Source organism: Trachypithecus francoisi, unplaced genomic scaffold (genome assembly GCF_009764315.1).
Source record: "Trachypithecus francoisi isolate TF-2019V2 unplaced genomic scaffold, Tfra_2.0 Lachesis_group2, whole genome shotgun sequence".
Classification (NCBI taxonomy): domain Eukaryota; kingdom Metazoa; phylum Chordata; class Mammalia; order Primates; family Cercopithecidae; genus Trachypithecus; species Trachypithecus francoisi.
The window spans coordinates 173,255,188-173,275,451 of record NW_022681465.1 but is presented as its reverse complement, the minus strand read 5'-3'; the positions used below and the strand labels follow the sequence as shown (position 1 = coordinate 173,275,451).

At 37.4% G+C, this 20,264-nt stretch overlaps 1 protein-coding gene and 1 non-coding gene across 6 annotated transcripts in view; both read left to right on the top strand.

The window, feature by feature from the left end:
* Positions 1-20,264, top strand: part of DMXL1 (Dmx like 1) — a 178,854-nt gene that overhangs the window by 57,826 nt on the left and 100,764 nt on the right. For all 5 annotated transcript variants that reach the window (XR_004430118.1, XM_033181474.1, XM_033181471.1 and 2 more), the window contains 8 exons: positions 194-406; positions 4,661-4,914; positions 5,023-5,707; positions 5,797-5,918; positions 15,583-15,672; positions 16,284-16,386; positions 18,609-18,728; positions 19,017-19,238. Coding sequence is in view for 4 of the 5 variants with exons in the window: in XM_033181474.1 (XP_033037365.1) it covers positions 194-406; positions 4,661-4,914; positions 5,023-5,707; positions 5,797-5,918; positions 15,583-15,672; positions 16,284-16,386; positions 18,609-18,728; positions 19,017-19,238 (1,809 nt within the window). In the remaining variant the exon portion in view is untranslated. The remainder of the gene's footprint in view (positions 1-193; positions 407-4,660; positions 4,915-5,022; positions 5,708-5,796; positions 5,919-15,582; positions 15,673-16,283; positions 16,387-18,608; positions 18,729-19,016; positions 19,239-20,264) is intronic.
* On the top strand, positions 10,398-10,505 carry LOC117066166. Its single transcript, XR_004430166.1, has one exon. It is a non-coding gene; the product is annotated as a U6 spliceosomal RNA (small nuclear RNA).

Sequence of the window (20,264 nt, the reverse complement as noted above, 5' to 3'; positions counted from 1 at the left end):
GCCAGTACACTCCAGCCTGACAACAGAGCAAGACTCTGTCTCAAAAAAAACTCAAAATAAAATTAAAAAGTGAAAGAGAAAGACTTTCAGGCAAACAAAATTTAAATGTAATAGTAATAAAAATATGAAACATGAATGTTTTATACGCTAGAAGGTAAAAATTTTAATTTTACAATCTTTTTTTCTCTTACAGACATTCCACTTCTTCCATCTATTACATCTCTGAGTCTAAATGAAAATGAAGAGAAGACTGGACCTTTTGTTGTACACTGGCTAAACAATAAAGAACTGCATTTTACTTTGTCCATGGAAGTTTTTTTACAGCAACTTAGAAAAAGTTTTGAACAACCATCTTCTGAGGCCAGTGTAGAAGATTCTAATCAGGCAGATGTAAAATCTGATGAAGGTAAAACTTTAAGAAGACAGAAAAATTTAAAGTTTTGTTCAAAATAGCAGACATTTTCGTATTAGGGTAGAACTAGCTACTTGTAGGAAATAAACTCCAAAATTGCAATGACGTGATCCAAACATGGACTAGCTCATTTAATAGTCTAGTGTAGATATTTCTGTTCCAGGTGGCTTTCTTCCACATGGTTATTTAAGGACTCAGGGTTCTCATTCTTCTGGTTTTGTTAGCCCTTAGGACTTTCCTATATAAAGGCCTCTGTGTCGACTGGCAGCATTGGTGTTACCCAGGAGCTCGTTAGAATGCATGTCTCAAGGTCCACACAGACCCACCAAACCAGAATCTGCAATTTAATGAAATTTCCAGGTGATTTGTATGTACATTAAAGTTTGAGAAGCATTGGAACTAGTACCTTAAATTTCTCTGCCTTTGGCCTTCCGTTGGTATAGAGAGAGAGGTAAAGAGAAAGAAAGCATAGCTGTTTTCTCAGCTACCTTGACTGACACGTATCACTTACACTGTCCTTCAGCTGACAAGAACTAGTCACAGGGCCCATGTAATTCCTGACTGTATAGGCTTCATATACTGAGAAATGGGAAGTGAGAAACTGTGGTGGGCAGCTAGCCATGTGTTTTTTTATTTTCTTTTTTTTTAAGTTTTCTTTTAATGTCAAGATTGTTTGTGATCATTAGGGAAGAAAAATCAAACAAGTATACAGATAGTTATAAAGTTTCCACATTGTTAAGTTTGATAAGTATCCTTCCAGTTTGATTCTTTCCTTATGCTCATACAAACATCTAAATACAGATGCTTAAAAGTTGTACTGTGGGTGCTCATTTTTATACAGAAATAATGTTCTGTACTTTGTTTTTTTTGTTTGTTTGTCTTTTCGAGATGGAGTCTTGCTCTGTCACCCAGGCTGGAGTGCAGTGGTGCAATCTTGGCTTATTGCAGCCTCCACCTCCTGGGTTCAAGCAATTCTCCTGCCTCAGGCAGGTGCCTGATTAGCTGGGATTACAGGCACCTGCCACCACGCCTGGCTAATTTTTGTATTTTTAGTAGAGACAGGATTTCACCATGTTGGCCAGGCTGGTCTCAAACTCCTGACCTCACGTGATCCACCCACCAGGGCCTCCCAAAGTGCTGGGATTACAGGCGTGAAACATCACGCTCGGCTTGCAAGTAATGGGCAGTTTTTCATTTCATTGTATATAATGGTTGCTGAGTATTCCATGTCTAAGAAAAATGTCTAACAGGTCTTCTATTGATAGACATTTAAATTGATTTAAATTATTTTTCATTATTCTAGGTACAATGACTTGTCTTTTTAATTTTTGTGTGAGTTTTTCTGTAACCTTGATTTCTAGGTGTAGAATTTCCAGGGAGTGTACCAATTTTAAATATCAATAACTTCTGACAAATTGCCCTCCAGGAATGTTTTACCAGTTTTTACTTTCTCTTAGTGTATCTAAATATATGCTTTACATCCTTATCAACACTGGATGTTTTCATTGTATTACTTTTTCTTTTTTTGCCAGTTGATAAGGGGCAATGGGCAACTTGTTTTACTTTGCATTTTCTTGATGCAAATTAAGCAGAATATCTTTTATTATATTTTAGCCCTTCTGTGACTTGCCTTTTAATACCTTTTATCAAATTTCCTGCTGAGTTTTTTTTTTTTCTAATTGATTTCTATATCTTGACTTACTTTTTAAATCTGGTAAACAGTCAAAACTTAAAAAAAAAATGTCTCTTCAGACAAAGGCTCTATATTGCTAACCAGGAATTGGGGGAGGGGGAGGGGACTGGGATTTTTGAAAGAGGAAAGACTATACATATTTACCTGTATTGATAAGTTGATATACAGTTTATTTTTTATTACTAAGATGTTGAAGGAAACCTGGAAATTGGCACCATAAATGCATTCCCTTGAAATGGTTTCTTTAAGATGCCATACCAGTTACAAGTCCATACACCTAGAAGATAACTAATGTAGCATACTGAGATTTGGATAAACCTGGTACTTTGGAGAAAGTACAAATTACACTCAAATAATGTATTTTAAAAACAGTCCCGGCCGGGTACAGTGGCTTACGCCTGTAATCCCAGCACTTTGGGAGGCCAAGGTGGGTGGATCATGAGGTCAGAAGATCGAGACCATCCTGGCTAACATGGTGAAACCCTGTCTCTACTAAAAATACAAAAAAATTAACCGGGTGTGGTGGTAGGCGCCTGTAGTCCCAGCTAATCGGTAGGCTGAGGCAGGAGAATGGCATGAACCCGGGAGGCGGAGTTTGCAGTGAGCCAAGGTCGCGCCACTGCACTCTAGCCTGGGCGACAGAGCGACTCTGCCTTAAAAAAAAAAAAACTCAGTCCCAATTATAGTTACAATTCCAATTCCCTCTTTTTAGCGTGAGCAAAACTGAGGTCCAGAAAAGCAGTGTGTGTTACTGAAGGTTAGCTGAGTGGTTGAATATAGAACATCTGGATCGAGAAGCCAGTTTACTTACTTTCCAGTTGATACTAAGTTTTCTACCAGTAATCCACTGACTGAGTCCTGTATGACTACTGATTACTCAGTGAACTCCAGTGACCTTATATTCTGGAGCAAAGTTACTTTTAATGCAGAGCCCATTTCTTTTTTTTTTTTTTTTTGAGACGGAGTCTCGCTCTGTCGCCCAAGCTGGAGTGCAGTGGCCGGATCTCAGCTCACTGCAAGCTCCGCCTCCCGGGTTCACACCATTCTCCTGCCTCAGCCTCCCGAGTAGCTGGGACTACAGGCGGCCGCCACCTCGCCCGGCTAGTTTTTTGTATTTTTTAGTAGAGACGGGGTTTCACCGTGTTAGCCAGGATGGTCTCGATCTCCTGACCTTGTGATCCGCCCGCCTCGGCCTCCCAAAGTGCTGGGATTACAGGCTTGAGCCACCATTTCTTATTAATATGAAAACTGTTATGTTTTTCATCTTGAATCCATTTATAAAGATATTTGTGTGTGTTTGTACTAGTTGTATTACTTTTACTAAGGCATTTTATGTTCCTCACACTCAAGGCAAAGAAAACATAATCTGAAGAAAAATATATACTTCTTCAAAATAAAAAGAGTCTTCTTCATTATGTGGATCTGGGCATATTGTACAGTACTTAATGGCTCAAGTGGATCAAAGTGCCAGTTTGATGTTGATCCACTGAATAAAATCTCATTCATATTTGATGACTGAACTAACTCTTTGGGGGTTGTGATAGATTGAACCATGCTGGTGATATCCCCAGATCTCACTAAATAAGAAAAGGCTCTACACCAGAATATATAACAGTTGATCTGGCTATAAAGTATATCTATAGGCTCTTTATTATAAGGTGGCGAAAGAGGCCCCTTCTTGAGCACATGGTTAATAAAAGTATTGTTGTCTATAGATTGCTGGATTGATTTTGTGTTGTTATAATGAAGATAAGGTACATACCACTGTCAGATTAAGAAACTTCCATAACTTGGCCAGGCGTGGTGGCTCATTCCTGTGATCCCAGTACTTTGGGAGGCCGAGGCAGGTGGATCATGAGGTCAGGAGTTCAAGACCAGCTTGACCAAGATGGTGAAACCCCATCTCTACTAAAAAGTACAAGAATTAGCCGGACACAGTGGCAGGCACCTGTAATCCCAGCTACTTGGGAGGTTGAGGCAGAATTGCTTAGACCTGGGCAGCAGAGGTTGCAGTGAGCCGAGATCACACCACTGTACTCCAACCTGGGCGAGAGTAAGACTGAGTCCCACTAAAAAAGAAACTTCCACAACTTGTCTCAGTTGTTCAAATAATGGAGCAAGTTCCTTTTCTGGGTTGACAATTAGTCCTATATTGGCATTGCTGCTGGCTATGAAACTCAACACCAAAGGTAAGTGATTAAATTGAACTACTTGATAGGTGTTATAGTAACAAATGATACTTTTATTTTTTGAAAGTCCCAAGTTTTCTCCTTTCGTCTGTGCAAGGGCAAAAGTAGATAAGAAACTAGATCTCAAAGCATGCTCTGGAGCATTATCATTAAGCATTACGTTTACTGGTTTATTATAAAGGATATTGCAAAGGATACAGATAAAGAGATGTGTAGGGTAAGGTATGGTGGAAGGGGTATGGAGCTTCCATGCTTTCCTTAGGCATGAGACCTCCATGTGTTCAGCTATCCAGAAGCTCGGTAATTCTTAATTTACAGTAAAAGCCTGATTGTATTTACTTGGTTTATGAACTCTTTTGCTTATAGAAACGGATGATGGTGTTGATGATCTGAAAATAAATCCTGAAAAGAAGGAATTAGGCTGTGATAAAATGGTACCAAATTCAAGTTTTACGTCATTATCGTCAGCTGCCATTGATCATCAGATTGAAGTACTTCTGTCTGAATGGAGTAAAAATGCAGATATGCTATTTAGTATTCATCCAATGGATGGTTCTTTGCTAGTTTGGCATGTGGATTGGCTGGATGAATACCAGCCTGGTATGTTTCGTCAAGTACAGGTACTACTGTTATTTCTGGAGAGCTACTTTCTTGTTTATGTGGGTACTGTTTTCTGATACCTCTTTATATAATTTTGTATGTTCTAACACTTGCTTTCTTAATTCTAGGTGTCCTTTGTTTCCAGAATTCCAGTAGCTTTCCCCACAGGTGACGCAAACTCTCTCTGTAAAAGCATAATGATGTATGCCTGTACCAAGAATGTTGACTTGGCTATTCAGCAAGGGAAACAAAAACCTTCTGGCCTCACCCGTTCCACATCAATGCTTATTTCTTCCGGTCACAATAAATCATCTAATAGTTTAAAATTAAGTATTTTTACTCCTAATGTTATGATGATTTCAAAACACGCTGATGGTTCTCTGAATCAGTGGCTGGTCAGTTTTGCCGAGGAATCTGCTTTTTCTACTGTTCTCAGTATTTCCCACAAATCCAGATATTGTGGTCATCGTTTTCATCTTAATGATTTAGCTTGCCACTCAGTATTACCATTGTTGCTGACAACATCACACCATAATGCATTAAGGACACCAGATGTTGATAACCCAAAGCAACCTTTTGATGCTCTAAATATCGAAGAATGCTCTTGGACACAACAAAATAAAAGCACTGTTGATGTGGCATTTCAGGATCCCAATGCAGTTTACAGTGAGCTTATTCTTTGGAGGGTTGACCCAGTTGGGCCATTGTCTTTTTCTGGAGGAGTTTCTGAGCTTGCCCGGATTAATTCTCTTCATGTTTCTGCCTTTTCCAATGTGGCATGGCTGCCCACTCTTATACCCAGTTATTGTCTGGGTAAGTATTCTGGTTTTTATTTCAGTAATTTAGATTTGCTGACATTATCATTAAAGGGTGAAATTTTAATATTTGTAAATACTTTCTAGGTGCATACTGCAACTCTCCTAGTGCATGCTTTGTAGCCAGTGATGGACAATATCTGAGATTATATGAAGCAGTTATTGATGCTAAGAAACTTTTATCTGAGCTTTCTAACCCTGAAATTTCTGTAAGTAATGTCTTTTAAAACAGCTTGAGTATATAATGTTATGTTTTTAGATAGTTTATATTTTTTGGGTATGTTCTAGAATTGTGACCTATAATTTGTAATAAGCATTTGTATCTTTGTTTTATTTTTCACATTTGTATTGTACTTTTACAATGATTCTAAGCTCCTTTAAAAGGAAACCATTTCTTTCACTCTTTGAAAGAAAGTAGAGTCTGGTCTCCTAAAATATGTTTCTGTAACACTTCTTTGCTCGTAGATAAATGAGGACTACTGACAGTGTAATGTAGAAGTTATATCAGCCCATCTGCAATTATTTTATAGGCCAGAGGAGCTGGAACAACAGGAATAGAATTTTTATCTTAAGCATGAAAAGAAAGAGCCGTTAGCTTGGTTACGATTCAGACAAGAGTTCTTTCAGTATTGTTGCAAGGCTTTTGCCTTATGACAGGCCACATTTGTTCTCATACCCACCTAATAACAACCTTCTAACTGCATTGTCTTGGAACATCCAACAAGCAAGCATTTCCAATTTTCTGGTTTTGACAATTTTTCTTTTGGTATCTCCAGAGTAGCCTTCAGCTGTACCAGGCTTTCTATTTAGGAGATTCAAGCCGCCTCCCTGACTGCCAATTAATGTATTTGTTAATGCTCGGCTTACAAAGTTGCATAAATGTCAGTGATCTGTTCCAATCCTGTTTTTTTCTGTAAGTTAATTTTAATGCATAACTTTGCAGAACACAAGGTTTTCCAAAACATATATATAGTGTTACAGTAGAAATGTATATATTTTGGGGGGGGGTCTTCTATTTATCAGGCATTTTTAAGTAATGGGTATTTAGATGTGAAGAAAACAGGTAAAAATTTGTATTGTAGAGCTTATATTCTGGTGAAGGGAGATAGGAAGAAAACAGATAAAAATATATTAATTAAAAAATACTATGGAGAGAAACAGTGTTGCAGAAGAATTAAGGATTGCCAAGGAAGTTGCTGGTCAGGGAAAATTTCACAGAAAAAGTACCATTTGAGTAAAGATCTGAACATGTGGGAACTAGATATGTAGATATTTGTTAAAGGGAGAGTGATTTGGGAAAAGGGACAGCTGGTTCAGAGATCCCAAGGCCACAGCATGTTTGGTATATGATATGGTTTGGTTCTGTGTCCCACCCAAATCACATCTTGAATTATAATCCCCACGTGTTGAGGGAGGGCCCTGGGTGGGAGGTGATTGGATCATGGGGGCAGTTCTCCCATTCTGTTCTCATGATAGTGAGGGAGCTCTCACAAGATCTGATGGTTTTAAAAGTGGCAGTTTCCCCTGCACATGTGCTCTCTCCTGATACCTGTGAAGAAGGTGCTTGCTTCTCCTTTGCCTTCTGCCATGATTGTAAGTCCTGAGGCCTCCTGAGCCATGTAGAATTGTGAATCAATTAAACTAATTTATAAATTACCCAGTCTGAGGTATTTCTTTATAGAGTGTGAAAACAGCCTAATACAGAGAATTGGTACCAGGAGTGGGGCACTGCTATAAGGATAACCCAAAAATGTGGATGCGACATTGCAACTGGGTAACACGCAGATGTTGGAATAGTTTGGAGGGCTCAGAAGAAGACAGGAAGATGTGGGGAAGTTTGGAACTTCCTAGAGACTTGTTGAATGACTTTGACCAAATTGCTGATCATGATATGGACAATGAAGTCCTGGCTGAGGTGGTCTCTGATGGAGATGAGGAACTTACTGGGATCTGGAGCAAAGATCACTCATGTTATGCTTTAGCAAAGAGACTGGTGGCATTTTGGCCCAGCTCTAGAGATCTGTGGAACTTTGAACTTGAGAGAGATGATTTAGGTTATCTGGCAGAAGAAATTTCTAAGCAGCAAAGCATTCAAGAGATCACCTGGCTTATTCTGAATGCATTCAGTTATATGTGTTTACAAAGAGATGGCTTGAAATGGAAATTTATGTTAACTTACGTTTAAAAGGGAAGCAGAGCATAAAAGTTTAGAAAATATGCAGCCTGACCCTGTGGTAGAAAAGAAAAACCCATTTCTGGAGAAGAATTCAAGGGCTACAGAAATTTAATAAGTAACCAGGAGCTGAATGTTAATAGCCAGGACAATGGGGAAAATGTCTCCAGGGCATGCCAAAGATCTTCATGGCAGCCCCTCCCATCAGAGGTCCAGAGGCCCAGGAGTGAAAGTGGTTTCATGGGTCAGGCCCAGGACCCAGCTGCTCTGTGCAGCCTTGGGATTCAGTGCCTTTCCTCCCAGCTGCTCTAGCTCCAGCCATGGCTAAAAGGGGCCATGGTACAGCTCGGGCTTTTGCTTCAGAGAGTGCAAGCCCTAGGCCTTGGTGGCTTCCACATGGTGTTGGGCCTGTGGGTGAGCAGAATATGAGAGTTGAGACTTGGCAGCAACCACCTAGATTTCAGAGGATGTATGGAAACAGCTGGATATTCAGGCAGAGGTCTGCAGCAGAGGCAGAGCCCTCATGGAGAACTTCTACTGAGGCAATGCAGAAGGAGAATGTGGAGTTGGAGTGTCCCACAGAGTTCTACTGGGGCCTGCTTCATGGAACTGGGAGAAGAGGGCCATCATCCTCCAGACCCCAAAAAGGTAGATCCACTGACAGCTTGCACCATGTGCCTGGAAAAGCCATAAGCACTCAACACTAGCCCATGAAAGCAGCCACAGGCATTGTACCCTGCAGAGCCATGGGGGCAGAGCTTCCCAAGGCCGTGGGAACCCACCCCTCTGTCAATGTGCCCTGGATATAAGACATATAGTCAAAGGAGATTTTGGTGCTTAAGATTTAATGACTGCCTGGCCAAGTTTCAGACTTACATGGAGCCCATGGCCCCTTTGTTTTGGCCAGTTTCTCCTATTTGAAACAGAACATTTACCCAATGCCTGTGCTCCCATTGTATCTTGGAAGTAACCAACTTGTTTTTGATTTTACAGGCTCATAGGCAGAAGGGACTTCCCTTGTCTCAGATGAGACTTTGGGCTTGGGCTTTTGGGTTAATTCTGGAAGGAGTTAAGACTTTGGGGAACTATTGGGAAGGCATGATTGGTTTTGGAATGTGAAAAGGGGATTTGGGAGGGGTTGGGTGAATTGATACGGTTTATTGCTGTGTGCTCACCCACATCTCATCTCGAATTGTAATTGCACATGTCAAGGGAGGTACCTGGTAGGAGGTGATTGGAACGTGGGGGCCGTTTCCCTCATGCTGTTTGCCTGATAGTGAGCAAGTTCACACAAGATCTGATAGTTTTAAAAGTGGCAGTTTCCCCTGCATGCTTTTTTCCTGCCACCTTGTGAAGAAGGTCTTACTTCTCCTTCACCTTCCACCATGATTGTAAGTTTCCTGAGGCCTCCCCTGTCATGCAGAACTATGAGTCCGTTAAACTTGTATTTATAAATTACCCAGTCTCAAGTATTTATTTATAGCAGTGTGAAAATGGACTAATACAGTATGTAAAGGAATAGCGATAAGACCACCGTGGCTAGAGAAGAGCATGTGAGGTGGAAAATAGGGATAAAATCAGAAAGTTAGCCTGGCCAGGTCATATGAAGGCTGATATGCCATTGTGGTTACTTCAGCTTTTACTCTGAATAACATGGAAACCACAGAAGAGGTATGAAATGATTTCAGTTTTAAATGATTCCTCTGGTGGTTGTATAGATTAGACATGGGATGCAGAAGTAGATCCAAAGAGACCAATTTAGGAACCAATTATAGTAGTCTAGGAGAGGGAAAAAAGGAGCTTAGAATGTAGCTAGTGGTAACAGCAGAGATGATAAGAATGGCCAAATTCAAGATGTTGTTTAGAACATTGAATAACTCTGAATGAACTGGATACGGTATGTGTGTGAGAAAAAAGAGGACTCCCAAGATTCATTATTGAATATTAAGAAGAATAGAATTGCTGTAAATTGAGATGTGGAAGAATGTAGAAGTAACAGGTTTTGAGGGACAGGGAAATTCAAGAGTCTGGCTTTGATCATGTTAATTTTGAGATGCCTGTTTGACAGCCAAAAGACATAGTAGGTTAGTATCTGGAGTTCAGAGGGAGGTCTGGCCTGAAGATATGCAATAGTTGTCAGCATATAAATTTAAAGTTGTGGAAGTGGGTGAGATTGTCAAGGGTGAGACTATAGTTAGAAAACAGAAGTGTTAGGCCAGGAGTGATGGCTCATGCCTGTAGTCCCAGCTGTTTTGAAGGCCAAGGCAGGCGGATCACTTGAGGTCAGAAGTTTGAGACCAGGTTGGCCAACATGGTGAAGCCCCGTCTATTAAATATATAAAAATTAGCCAGATGTGGTGGCAGGAACCTACAGTCTCAGCTACCTGGGAGGCTGAGGCAGGAGAATCGCTTGAACCTGGGAGGTAGAGGTTGCAGTGAACCAAGATCACACCACTGCACTCCAGCCTTGGACAACAGAGAGAGACACCATCTTAAGAAGTGATAGATTGAATGTGTGCTCACTTTAGCAGCCCCATATACTAAAATTGGAATAATACAGAGAAGATGAGCATGGCTCCTGGGCAAGGATGACATGCAAATTTGTGAAGTGTTCCGTATTTCTCCAGAAGAGACTGGGGACCTATATTCAACATCGTTAAAGAAGAAAAAGTCTTCAACCAAGAATTTCATATCCAGCCAAACTAAGCTTCCTAAGTGAGAAGAAATAAGACCCTTTTTAGATAAATGTTGAGGGAGTCTGCCTTACAAGGGGTCTTGAAGGGAGTAGTAAATATTGAATGGAAAGATCACTACCACCTGATATAAAAACACGCTTAAATACACAGACTAGTAACACTATAAAGCAACCACATATACAAGCCAGCATAATAACCAGCTTACAACACAATAACATAATCAGATCCACACATATCAGTGCTAACCTTGAATGTAAACAGGCTTAATGCACGACGTACATGGTATAGAGTGGCAGACTGAATTTTAAAAAACAGTGGTATGTGGTCTTCAAGAGACCCATCTCACATGTAATGACACCCACAGGCTCAAAATAAAGGGATGGAGAAAGATCTACCAAGTAAATGGAAATCAGAAAAAAGCCAGGTTGCCATCCTGATTTCAGACAAACCAGACTCTAAACCAACAAAGATTTAAAAAAGACAAAGAAAGGCATTACACAATGGTAAAGGGTTCAATTCAACAAGAAGACCTAACTGTGGTAAATATACATGCAACCCACACAGGAGCACCCGGATTCATAAAGCAACTTCTTAGAAACCTACACAGAGACATAGACTCCCACATAAGTTGGGAGACTTCAACACTTCACTGTCAGTATTAGATCATGTAGGCAGAAAATTAACAGATATTCAGGACCTGAACTCAACATTGGACCAAATGTATCTGACAGACTGCTGCAGAACTGTCCACCCAAAACAACAGAATAGATATTCCTCTCATTGCCACATGGCACATACTCTAAACTGGACCACATAAATGGATATAAAACAATCCTCAGCAAATGCAGAAGAACCCAAATCATACGAAACACACCGTTGGACCACAGTACAATGAAAATAGAAGTCAGGATTTAAAAAATAGCTTAAACCAGGCAATTACATGGATATTAAAAACATGCTCCTGAGTGACTTTTGGGTAAACAGTGAAATTAAGGCAGAAACCAAGAAGTTCTTTGAAAGTAATGAGAATAAAGATACAACATGCCAGAATCTCTGGGACACAGCTAAGGCAGTGTTAAGAGGGAAATTTATAGTACTAAATGCTCACATCAAAAAGTCAGAAAGATCACAAATTAATAACCTAACATCACAACTGAAAGAATTAGAGAAGGAAAAACAAATCAACCCCAAAGCTAACAGAAGATAAGAAATCATCAAAATCAGAGATGAACTGAAGGAAATGGAAACACAAAATACCATTCAAAAGATCTACAATTCCAGGAATTGGTTTCTTGAAAAAAATTAATAAGACAGATACATTTCTAACTAAGAGAGAGAACATCCGAATAAACCCAGTTAGAAATTACCAAGGGGATGTTACCACTGACTCTACAGAAATAAAAACAATAATCAGAAACTACTACAAACACTTGCATGGACACAGACTACAAAACCTACAAGGGATGGATAAATTCCTGGACACATACCCCCTCCTAAGACTGAACCAGGAAGAAATTGATTCCCTAAACAGACCAATACGAGCTCCAAAATTGAATCAGTAATTAATAGCCTACCAACCGAAAAACCCAGGATCTGAGGGGTTCATAGCTGAATTCCACCAGATGCACAAAGAAGAGCTGGTATCATTCCTACTGAAACTATTCCAAAAAATTGAGGAGGAGAGACTCCTCCCCAACGAATTTTTTGAAGCCAGCATTATCCTGATGCCAAAACCTGGCAGACACACACAAAAAGAAAGCCCAGTATCCTCTGTGAATATCATTGCAAAAATCCTTGACAAAATACTGGCAAACCAAATGCAGCAGCACATCAGAAAGCTAATTCACAATGATCAAGTAGGCTTAATTCCCAGGATGCAAGTTTTGTTCAGCATATGAAAATTAAATATGATTTATCACATAAGGAGAACTGAAGACAAAAAACACATAATTATTTCGATAGATGCAGAAAAGGCTTTTGATAAAATTTGGCATTCCTTCATGTTAAAAACTCTCCATAAACTAGGTGTTGAAGGAGCATACCTCAGAATAATAACAGCCATCTTTGACAAACTCACAGCCAATATCATACTGAATGGGCAAAAGCTGGAAGCATTCCCCTTGAAAACTGACACAAGGCAAGGATTCCCTCTCTTACCACTCCTGTTCAACATTTTATTGGAAGTGCTGGCCAGAGCAATCAGGAAAGAGGAATAAAGGGCATCTAAATAGGAAGACAGGAAGTAAAACTATCACTGTTTGTACATGACATGTTTCTATATCTAGACAACCCTATGTCTTGGCCCAAAGGCTCCTAGATCTAATAAATAGCTTCAGTAAAGTTTCAGGATACAAAAATCAATATACAAGAAATCACTAGCATTCCTATACGCCAACAACAGCTAAGCTGAGAACCAATTCAGGAAGACAGTCCCATTCCCAACTGCCACAAAAAGAATAAAATAACTAGGAATACAGCTATCCATGGGGGGTGAAAGATCTCTACAATGAGAATTACAAAACACTGCTCAAAGAAATCAGATAAGACACAAACACATGGGAAAAAGATCCTATGTTGATGGATAGGAAGAATCCGTATCATTAAAATGGCCATACTGCCCAAAGCAATTTACAGATTCAATGCTATTCCTATCAAACTACCAACAACATTCTTCACAGAACTAGAGAAACCTATTTTAAAAGTCATATGGAACCATAACCAAAACGGCAGAGTAGTGGTACAAAAACAGGCACATTGACAATGGAACACAATAGAGAATCCAGATATAAGACCACACACCTACAACTCTCTGATCTTTGACAAATCTGACAAAAGCAATGGGGAAAGGATTCCCTATTTAATAAATGGTGCTGGCAGAATTGGCTAGCCATATTCAGAAAATTGAAACTGGATCCCTTCCTTGTATCATATACAGAAATCAACTCAAGATGGATTAAAGACTTAAATGTAAAACCTAAAACTCTAAAAACGCTGGAAGACAATTCTAGGCAATACCGTTCTGGACATAGGAATGGGCAGTGATTTCATGACAAAGACATCAAAAGCAATCACAACAGAGTAAGCAGACAACCTACAGAATAGGAGAAAATATTTGCAAACTATGCCGCTGAGAAAGATCTGAATATCCAACATCTATAAGGAACTGAAACAAATTTACAAGAGAAAAACAGCTCCATCAAAAAGTGGATAAAGCCCTTTTCAAAAGAAGATATACATGTGGCAACAAACATGATAAACTGAATATTACTGATCATTAGAGAAATGCAAATAAAAACCGCAGTGTGACACCATCTCACACCAGTCAGAATGGCTATTATGAAAAAAAAACAAAAAACAAAAAACAAAAAAAAAACAGATGCTGGTGAGGTTGCAGTGAAAAGGGAACACACACTGTTGATGGGAGTATAAATTAGTTCAGCCATTGTGGAAGCAGTACTGTGATTCCTCAAAGAGCTAAAAACAGAACTGCCTTTCGACCCAGCAATCCCATTACTGGCTATGTACCCAGAGGAATATAAATCATTCTGTGATAAGGGCATATGCATGCGAATATTCACTGCAGCATTATTCACAATAGCAAAGACAGAATCAACCCAAATGCCCAAGAGTGACAAAGAGTGACAGATTGGATTAAGAAAATGTGATGCGGCTGGGAGCGGTGGCTCACGCCTGTAATCCCAGCACTTTGGGAGGCCGAGGAGGGCGGATCATGAGGTCAGGAGATCAAGACCATCCTGGCTAACATGGTGAAACCCCGTCTCTACTAAAAAAGTACAAAAAATTAGCAGGGCGTGGTGGCAGGTGCCTGTAGTCCCAGCTACTTGGGAGGCTGAGGCAGGAGAATGGCGTGATCCCGGGAGGCGGAGCTTGCAGTGAGCCGAGATCGCTCCACTGCACTCCAGCCTGGGCGGCAGAGTGAGACTCTGTCTCAAAAAAAAAAAAAAAAGAAAATGTGGTACATGTACACCGTGGAATACTGTGCAGCCATAAAAAAGAATGAAATGATGTATTTTGCAGGAACATGGATGGAGCTGGCATTCATAAAGCAACTTCTTTATGGAGGCCATTCTTTAAGGAGGCCATTATCCTTAGCAAACTTAACACAGGAATGGAAAACCAGATACTGCATGTTCTCACTTATAAGTGGGAGCTAAATGATGAGAACTTATGAACCCAGAGAATGGAACAACAGACACTGGGGACTTCTTCAGGGTGGAAGGTGGGAGGGGGGAGAGGACCAGAAAAAATAACTGTTGGGTAGTAGGCTTAGTACCTGGATGATGAAATAATCTGTACAACAAAGCCCTGTGACATCAGTTTACCTGTATAACACATTTGCACACGTACTCCCAAACCTATAGTGAAAGTTAAAAAAAATTAAAGATGGAATACTGGAAAGCTCTGTTAAAAGTAGGGTGGAAATACAAGGGTGAATGTGGCATACAATGGAAGACAAAAGAAAAAAGTATTTCAAAGAGGGAGAAGAAATGATTACCAAGATCAGATGCTGCTAATAAAGCAAGTACTGTAAAGATTTGAAAATAGACCACTGGATTTAGCAGTGTGACCTTAACTAAAGCAGTCAGGACATGAATGGCTCAAGAAATCAGCATACTTGATAGTATGGAATCTTGTTTCTTTAGCTCTATCCTTCCTACCTGAAAATTAATGTTTAAAAAGCACTAATTATTAGAACATTTCTAGGAGATTGAAATCAGTTTTTCACATTTATTGATATAATTTTTTTCCCTTAACGGTTATCAAGCATTGCTTTTGTTTTTCTCTGTACCAACTGAGCTGTAATGCTTTTTCATTTGTGTGTTACTTCCTATAAAGACTAAAGACCTAGAATTTTTATAGTTGAAAGGGACTATATTTAAGCCCACTTGAATTTTATTGTTATTTTTCTGTTATGCCTGAAATTTTGTTACTCTTATTTGCATATGAATTGTTTAGTAAATTATCAATTTTTTAAAAAAACAGAAATATGTTGGTGAAGTCTTTAACATCGTCAGTCAACAATCAACAGCCAGGCCAGGATGCATTATTGCATTAGATACCATCACCAAACTTGTAAGTATTAATTTTGGGGGGGAGGTATATTAAAAAAAGTTTGTGAAAGCATTTTGCATAAAATCTATATATTAATATAATTGGATAATTTGCTATATATTTACAGGTAAAATAGATTCAGTAATTAACTCATCACATAATAGATAACATACTATTGTATATTTTACTTTCTAGACTTCAGACTAGAAAACAAATTATAATGCTCATTACTATATTCACAACCAGATAAATTTTCAAACTTTGACTCAAACATATTATAAAAATATTATCATATTACCATTAGATTTAATAAAGTGGTGTTAGGTTCCTCATCCTTGGTTATGAAAATCACTGGAAAGAAACCTAGTTTCCAATTTGTGGCTAAATAAAAGACTGGTGGATATTATTTCTTACTTACAAAGACTCGTTGTAATGAAAGCGAATCATCTTGACCTAAATTTTTATATTCATCTGTTTCATCTAATGGAGGTACCATACACTTACGTTCTGCTGAACGTTTGACTTCTTATTCTGCCTTTAAATATCTCATTATGAAGTATTATTTTTCTGGCTGTTTAGCATTGGGTAAATAACACATAGATCAACTTACGTTGATATTTATTTATATTCAGCATGGGAGAAAAACCCAACTGCTTCATGTTTTTCAAGAAGACTTCATTTTGAATAACATTGAGAAGAAACGCCTTGGCAAAGACAACATTTCATCTAATGCAGGTAAGGAAGAAGTGTTTATGGAATGAGAAATACTATGTACAGTGTGTTAGGCAGTTAATAAAGATGAATTGGTAAAATGCTTTACGTTGTCTGTTTGAAGTAAAAATTGTTTGGAGTAGGTTTATTAAATATTTATCATAAATGTGAGTATCTTTTTATTCTTAACCAGGTAGGAAATATGAACAAAATTAAAGGGGCATCTTGGTTTTATGTTTTTTAAACTGCATAATAGAAATGCTTTATTATTAACATGTGAGAGCTTTTTGCATGGATGGGGTCCTACCCATCCATTTGGATATTATGGACCTCCTGCCTTTTGAAAATTTGTAATTTAAAGAAGTAGCTTAAAACTTCAAGCTAGAAAGTCCTTAATTTAAAAACTAATTGTCTTAATTAATATTTTTATAGTAAAACAGGTTTTAAAATGTTGTTAAACTCCTCTCATCAACATTAATTATTACTTTACATGAAAGCACACTGAGTAAAATAAAGCTAAAATCTTTTGGTCATCACTTGAGATTACAGAGCCAAACCAGACTCAAAAATGGCATTCTTGAGGATCAAAATCTTATAAATCAATTATACAATATGTGCCCATTACACAAAGAAGTTATCAAGATTCAGATGTTAAATATCTTCTGTATTTGTTCAGACTTTTTTCTTCTCTTGTATATCATGTCTTTCTGCCACCTTTTCCATTTTTCTTCTTTTATGAGAAGTACTCCTTAGAGTTCTGCACTTTTATGTTGACATCTAATTTCTTACCATTGCTTTTCGTCTTCTATCAGTTTTCCCTGAATTAATGAGCTGTGCAAATACACTTTATGTGTTTTTTTAACTCTGAACATGGTGGAAATATGCTAAAAATGGGGATTAAAGATATCAGACATAAGAGATGGGATTATTTATTGTATAAACAAAAATATCCTTTCTTTTCATATTAAAATATTAATGAACATGTTAATATTGTTAACAATTTAAGTCTCTTTAAAACTTTTAAAAGAAGTTACTCTATTTGTATAAGGTTGAGATTTTCTATGATCTTCATGTGTTCTAACATTTTCTTTTTTCAGATTCTTCAATTTTTAATGTTTTTTTTTTTTTTCTCTTTAAGGCTATGATTTTTCTTAAAATATTCAGGAAATTTTTACTTTTAGCCAGAAACTATTATGTTCATTATTAGAGTTTCCTAGAAAATACCTAAGGAATTATGATTTCATTTCTTTTGCTCTATTATGAAGAAGAAAAATGTTTTACAAATATTTTCATTATGGAGCATTTTTTGTTGTTAGTGAAATTATCAAAACTAGGATTGATTTCTTTTTTCTTTTGTTATAATCTTTATCCTTTCTTTTCTCTTAATTTCTGTATTTTGGATGCCTAACTTAGAATACATTACCAAAGTTACCTTTTTATTTAGTCTGTCAATGCAAGATGATTTAAAACTTTATGGTTACCGTTTTTTATTTTTTTCCTATGCAGATTTATAAAAGGGCAAAGTCTTTGTACCCTTCTATACCTGCTTTCTCATGTTTTACATGTTCTGTGATTTATTTTGTTTTTATACTGTAATTTTCATTTACCTAATTGTGCACATAGTGAATAATAGCTTATAATGAAGAAAAGTTGGATTAAAATCTCTTGTTAAAAAGATTTTTTCAGGCAATAAATAAATCATTGATTTTTTCTGATGTATTTTAAAAAGATATATTTATTTTGAGCAACTCGTGTGCTGTTTAAACTGTGCAATTTGGGCAAAGACAAATTTTCTTGAATGATATGTTTTATAATGAATACTTATAATTTGACCATTGGATAAATATCATGAAGTCATCATCAATTATGGACCTTACTCATTTGAAAAATGTTTGGCACCACCATTTCATCATGATATGTTAAGTTTAAGTATATATTGCATAGTTCCTATCTGTTTAGAAATTTTCTACTTCATATGGTTTAATCTTTGTGAACAATTTGATGATGGTGACTGTAAACCTGTCAATTCAAACATGAAATAGCATACATATTATTGTAAAAATTTTAAGTTAATACAAATTCATATGGTGAAGGACTTGAATATATTTTATAATACCACTTGTATTTGAAGCCGTAGGTAGTTTTTAATTTTCTTCTTTTTAAAGTCCAATTATTTTAACTTGGCATATTTAGCAAGTTGTCTCTTTTATACGTATTAACAGTGAAAAAATCGTTAATACCAACAGGCAGCTCATCTAATGGATTTTCTGAGAAGTTCTACCTAATTGTCATAGAATGCACTCAAGACAACCGTTCACTATTACACATGTGGAATTTACATCTAAAATCAATTCCTGTCTCATTAGGTAAGTCTTTTGTGTGTGTGTGTAACTTTAATAGGTGTAAGTTAACAGATTACACAAAATTAGATAATTTGGTACATATTTCTTAAAGCCATTCTCATTAAATGGTGATAACTGTAGATTATTCAATTAATTCAAAAAGCTTTTCTTATTTTCTTTATGTGAAGAATCATATTTATATGTTTACTATTTTATCTTTTACAAGGCAGTTTCGGATTGTGAAATGTAGCAATCGTAATATTTATAGGGTTCCTCTGCCTCAGTTTTTGGTTCTTTTCTTATGTTTTATAGATGAAAAAGTAGATACAAAATTATCTGAAGCAGTTTGGCGGCCAGAAGAACATTATTCTTCTTCTCCAGAGAAGATCCTGTCTCCTTTTTCACAAAAGTATCAGGCTTGCAGAGCAAATCTCCAGAGTACCAGCAAGTTGACTCTGTTTTCAGAAATGGTTTATAGCCAAGAATTGCATTTGCCAGAAGGAGTTGAGATAATAAGTATTAAGCCATCAGCAGGTTTGTAAATTTTATGAAAAGAGACTGATTTTGTAACACATGAGTATTTACCAGGTATTTAAAAATAGGTGCTAGAACTACCTCTTAAATCCACACAGAACCAGAAATGGAAACAATAGTATTCAAGTACCCTAAATTGAAGACTTACAGTTCTCATTATGTTTTCAGATTACTCTGACATTTATCAGCCAGTTCTAGTCTTAAATATTGATTTCTAAAACAAATTTTGTCTTTTTGGGAAGACAAAGGGACAGTTTCTAGAGCGGAGATGGTAACTAAGTTGTCCCTTATTTGCAAACTTTGATGGTATTGGCAATAGCTTCCTGGAGCCGTGATTCTGATTGTATGGTTTCTGCTATATATTTATTATCCTTTTTCTAGAGCAGTGGTTTTCAAAGTGTCCCCAGGCCAACAGCATCAGCATCCTGGAAACTTGTTAGAAATGGGCCACCCCATTTCTTGGGCCACCCAGGGTTACTGAATCTCATACTCTGGGATGGGGCCCAGTGGCCTGGTCTTACAAGCCTTTCAAGTGATTCTTATGCATGCAAAAGGTCAAGAACTACTGTTCTGTAGTATCAAGAATACTAATCAAAAATAAAAATCAAGGCCCCTGTTTTAGAAAACTAATAGTGCATAATTAAGTCAAGCAAATGTTAAGTTCTAATTAGGAATCTTCTCAGCATTTGTTATGGCAAATATACCTCAATCATGAAGGGCCCTGTAAAGTGACCATTCAGTACTTAAGTAAACATAGGCCATTCACATTTATATTGAAAAATGTGAAAGAGAAGGAGCCAGTGAGTGTTGACAAATTAAAAAAAAAAATGCATTGATAGCTTTAAAATTAGATTTATAATGTATAAAACTAGCAAAGAGCTGTGAAACAAATTCTGGATTGACTAGAATTCAAGTTTTTAAATTCTGCCTACGCCTAAGTTGTTTGATTTAGGCCCAAGATGTTTAACCTTCAATAATTGAAGTAAATTATCTCAGAGTTCCCTTTACATTCTAGGTTTTGGTGAT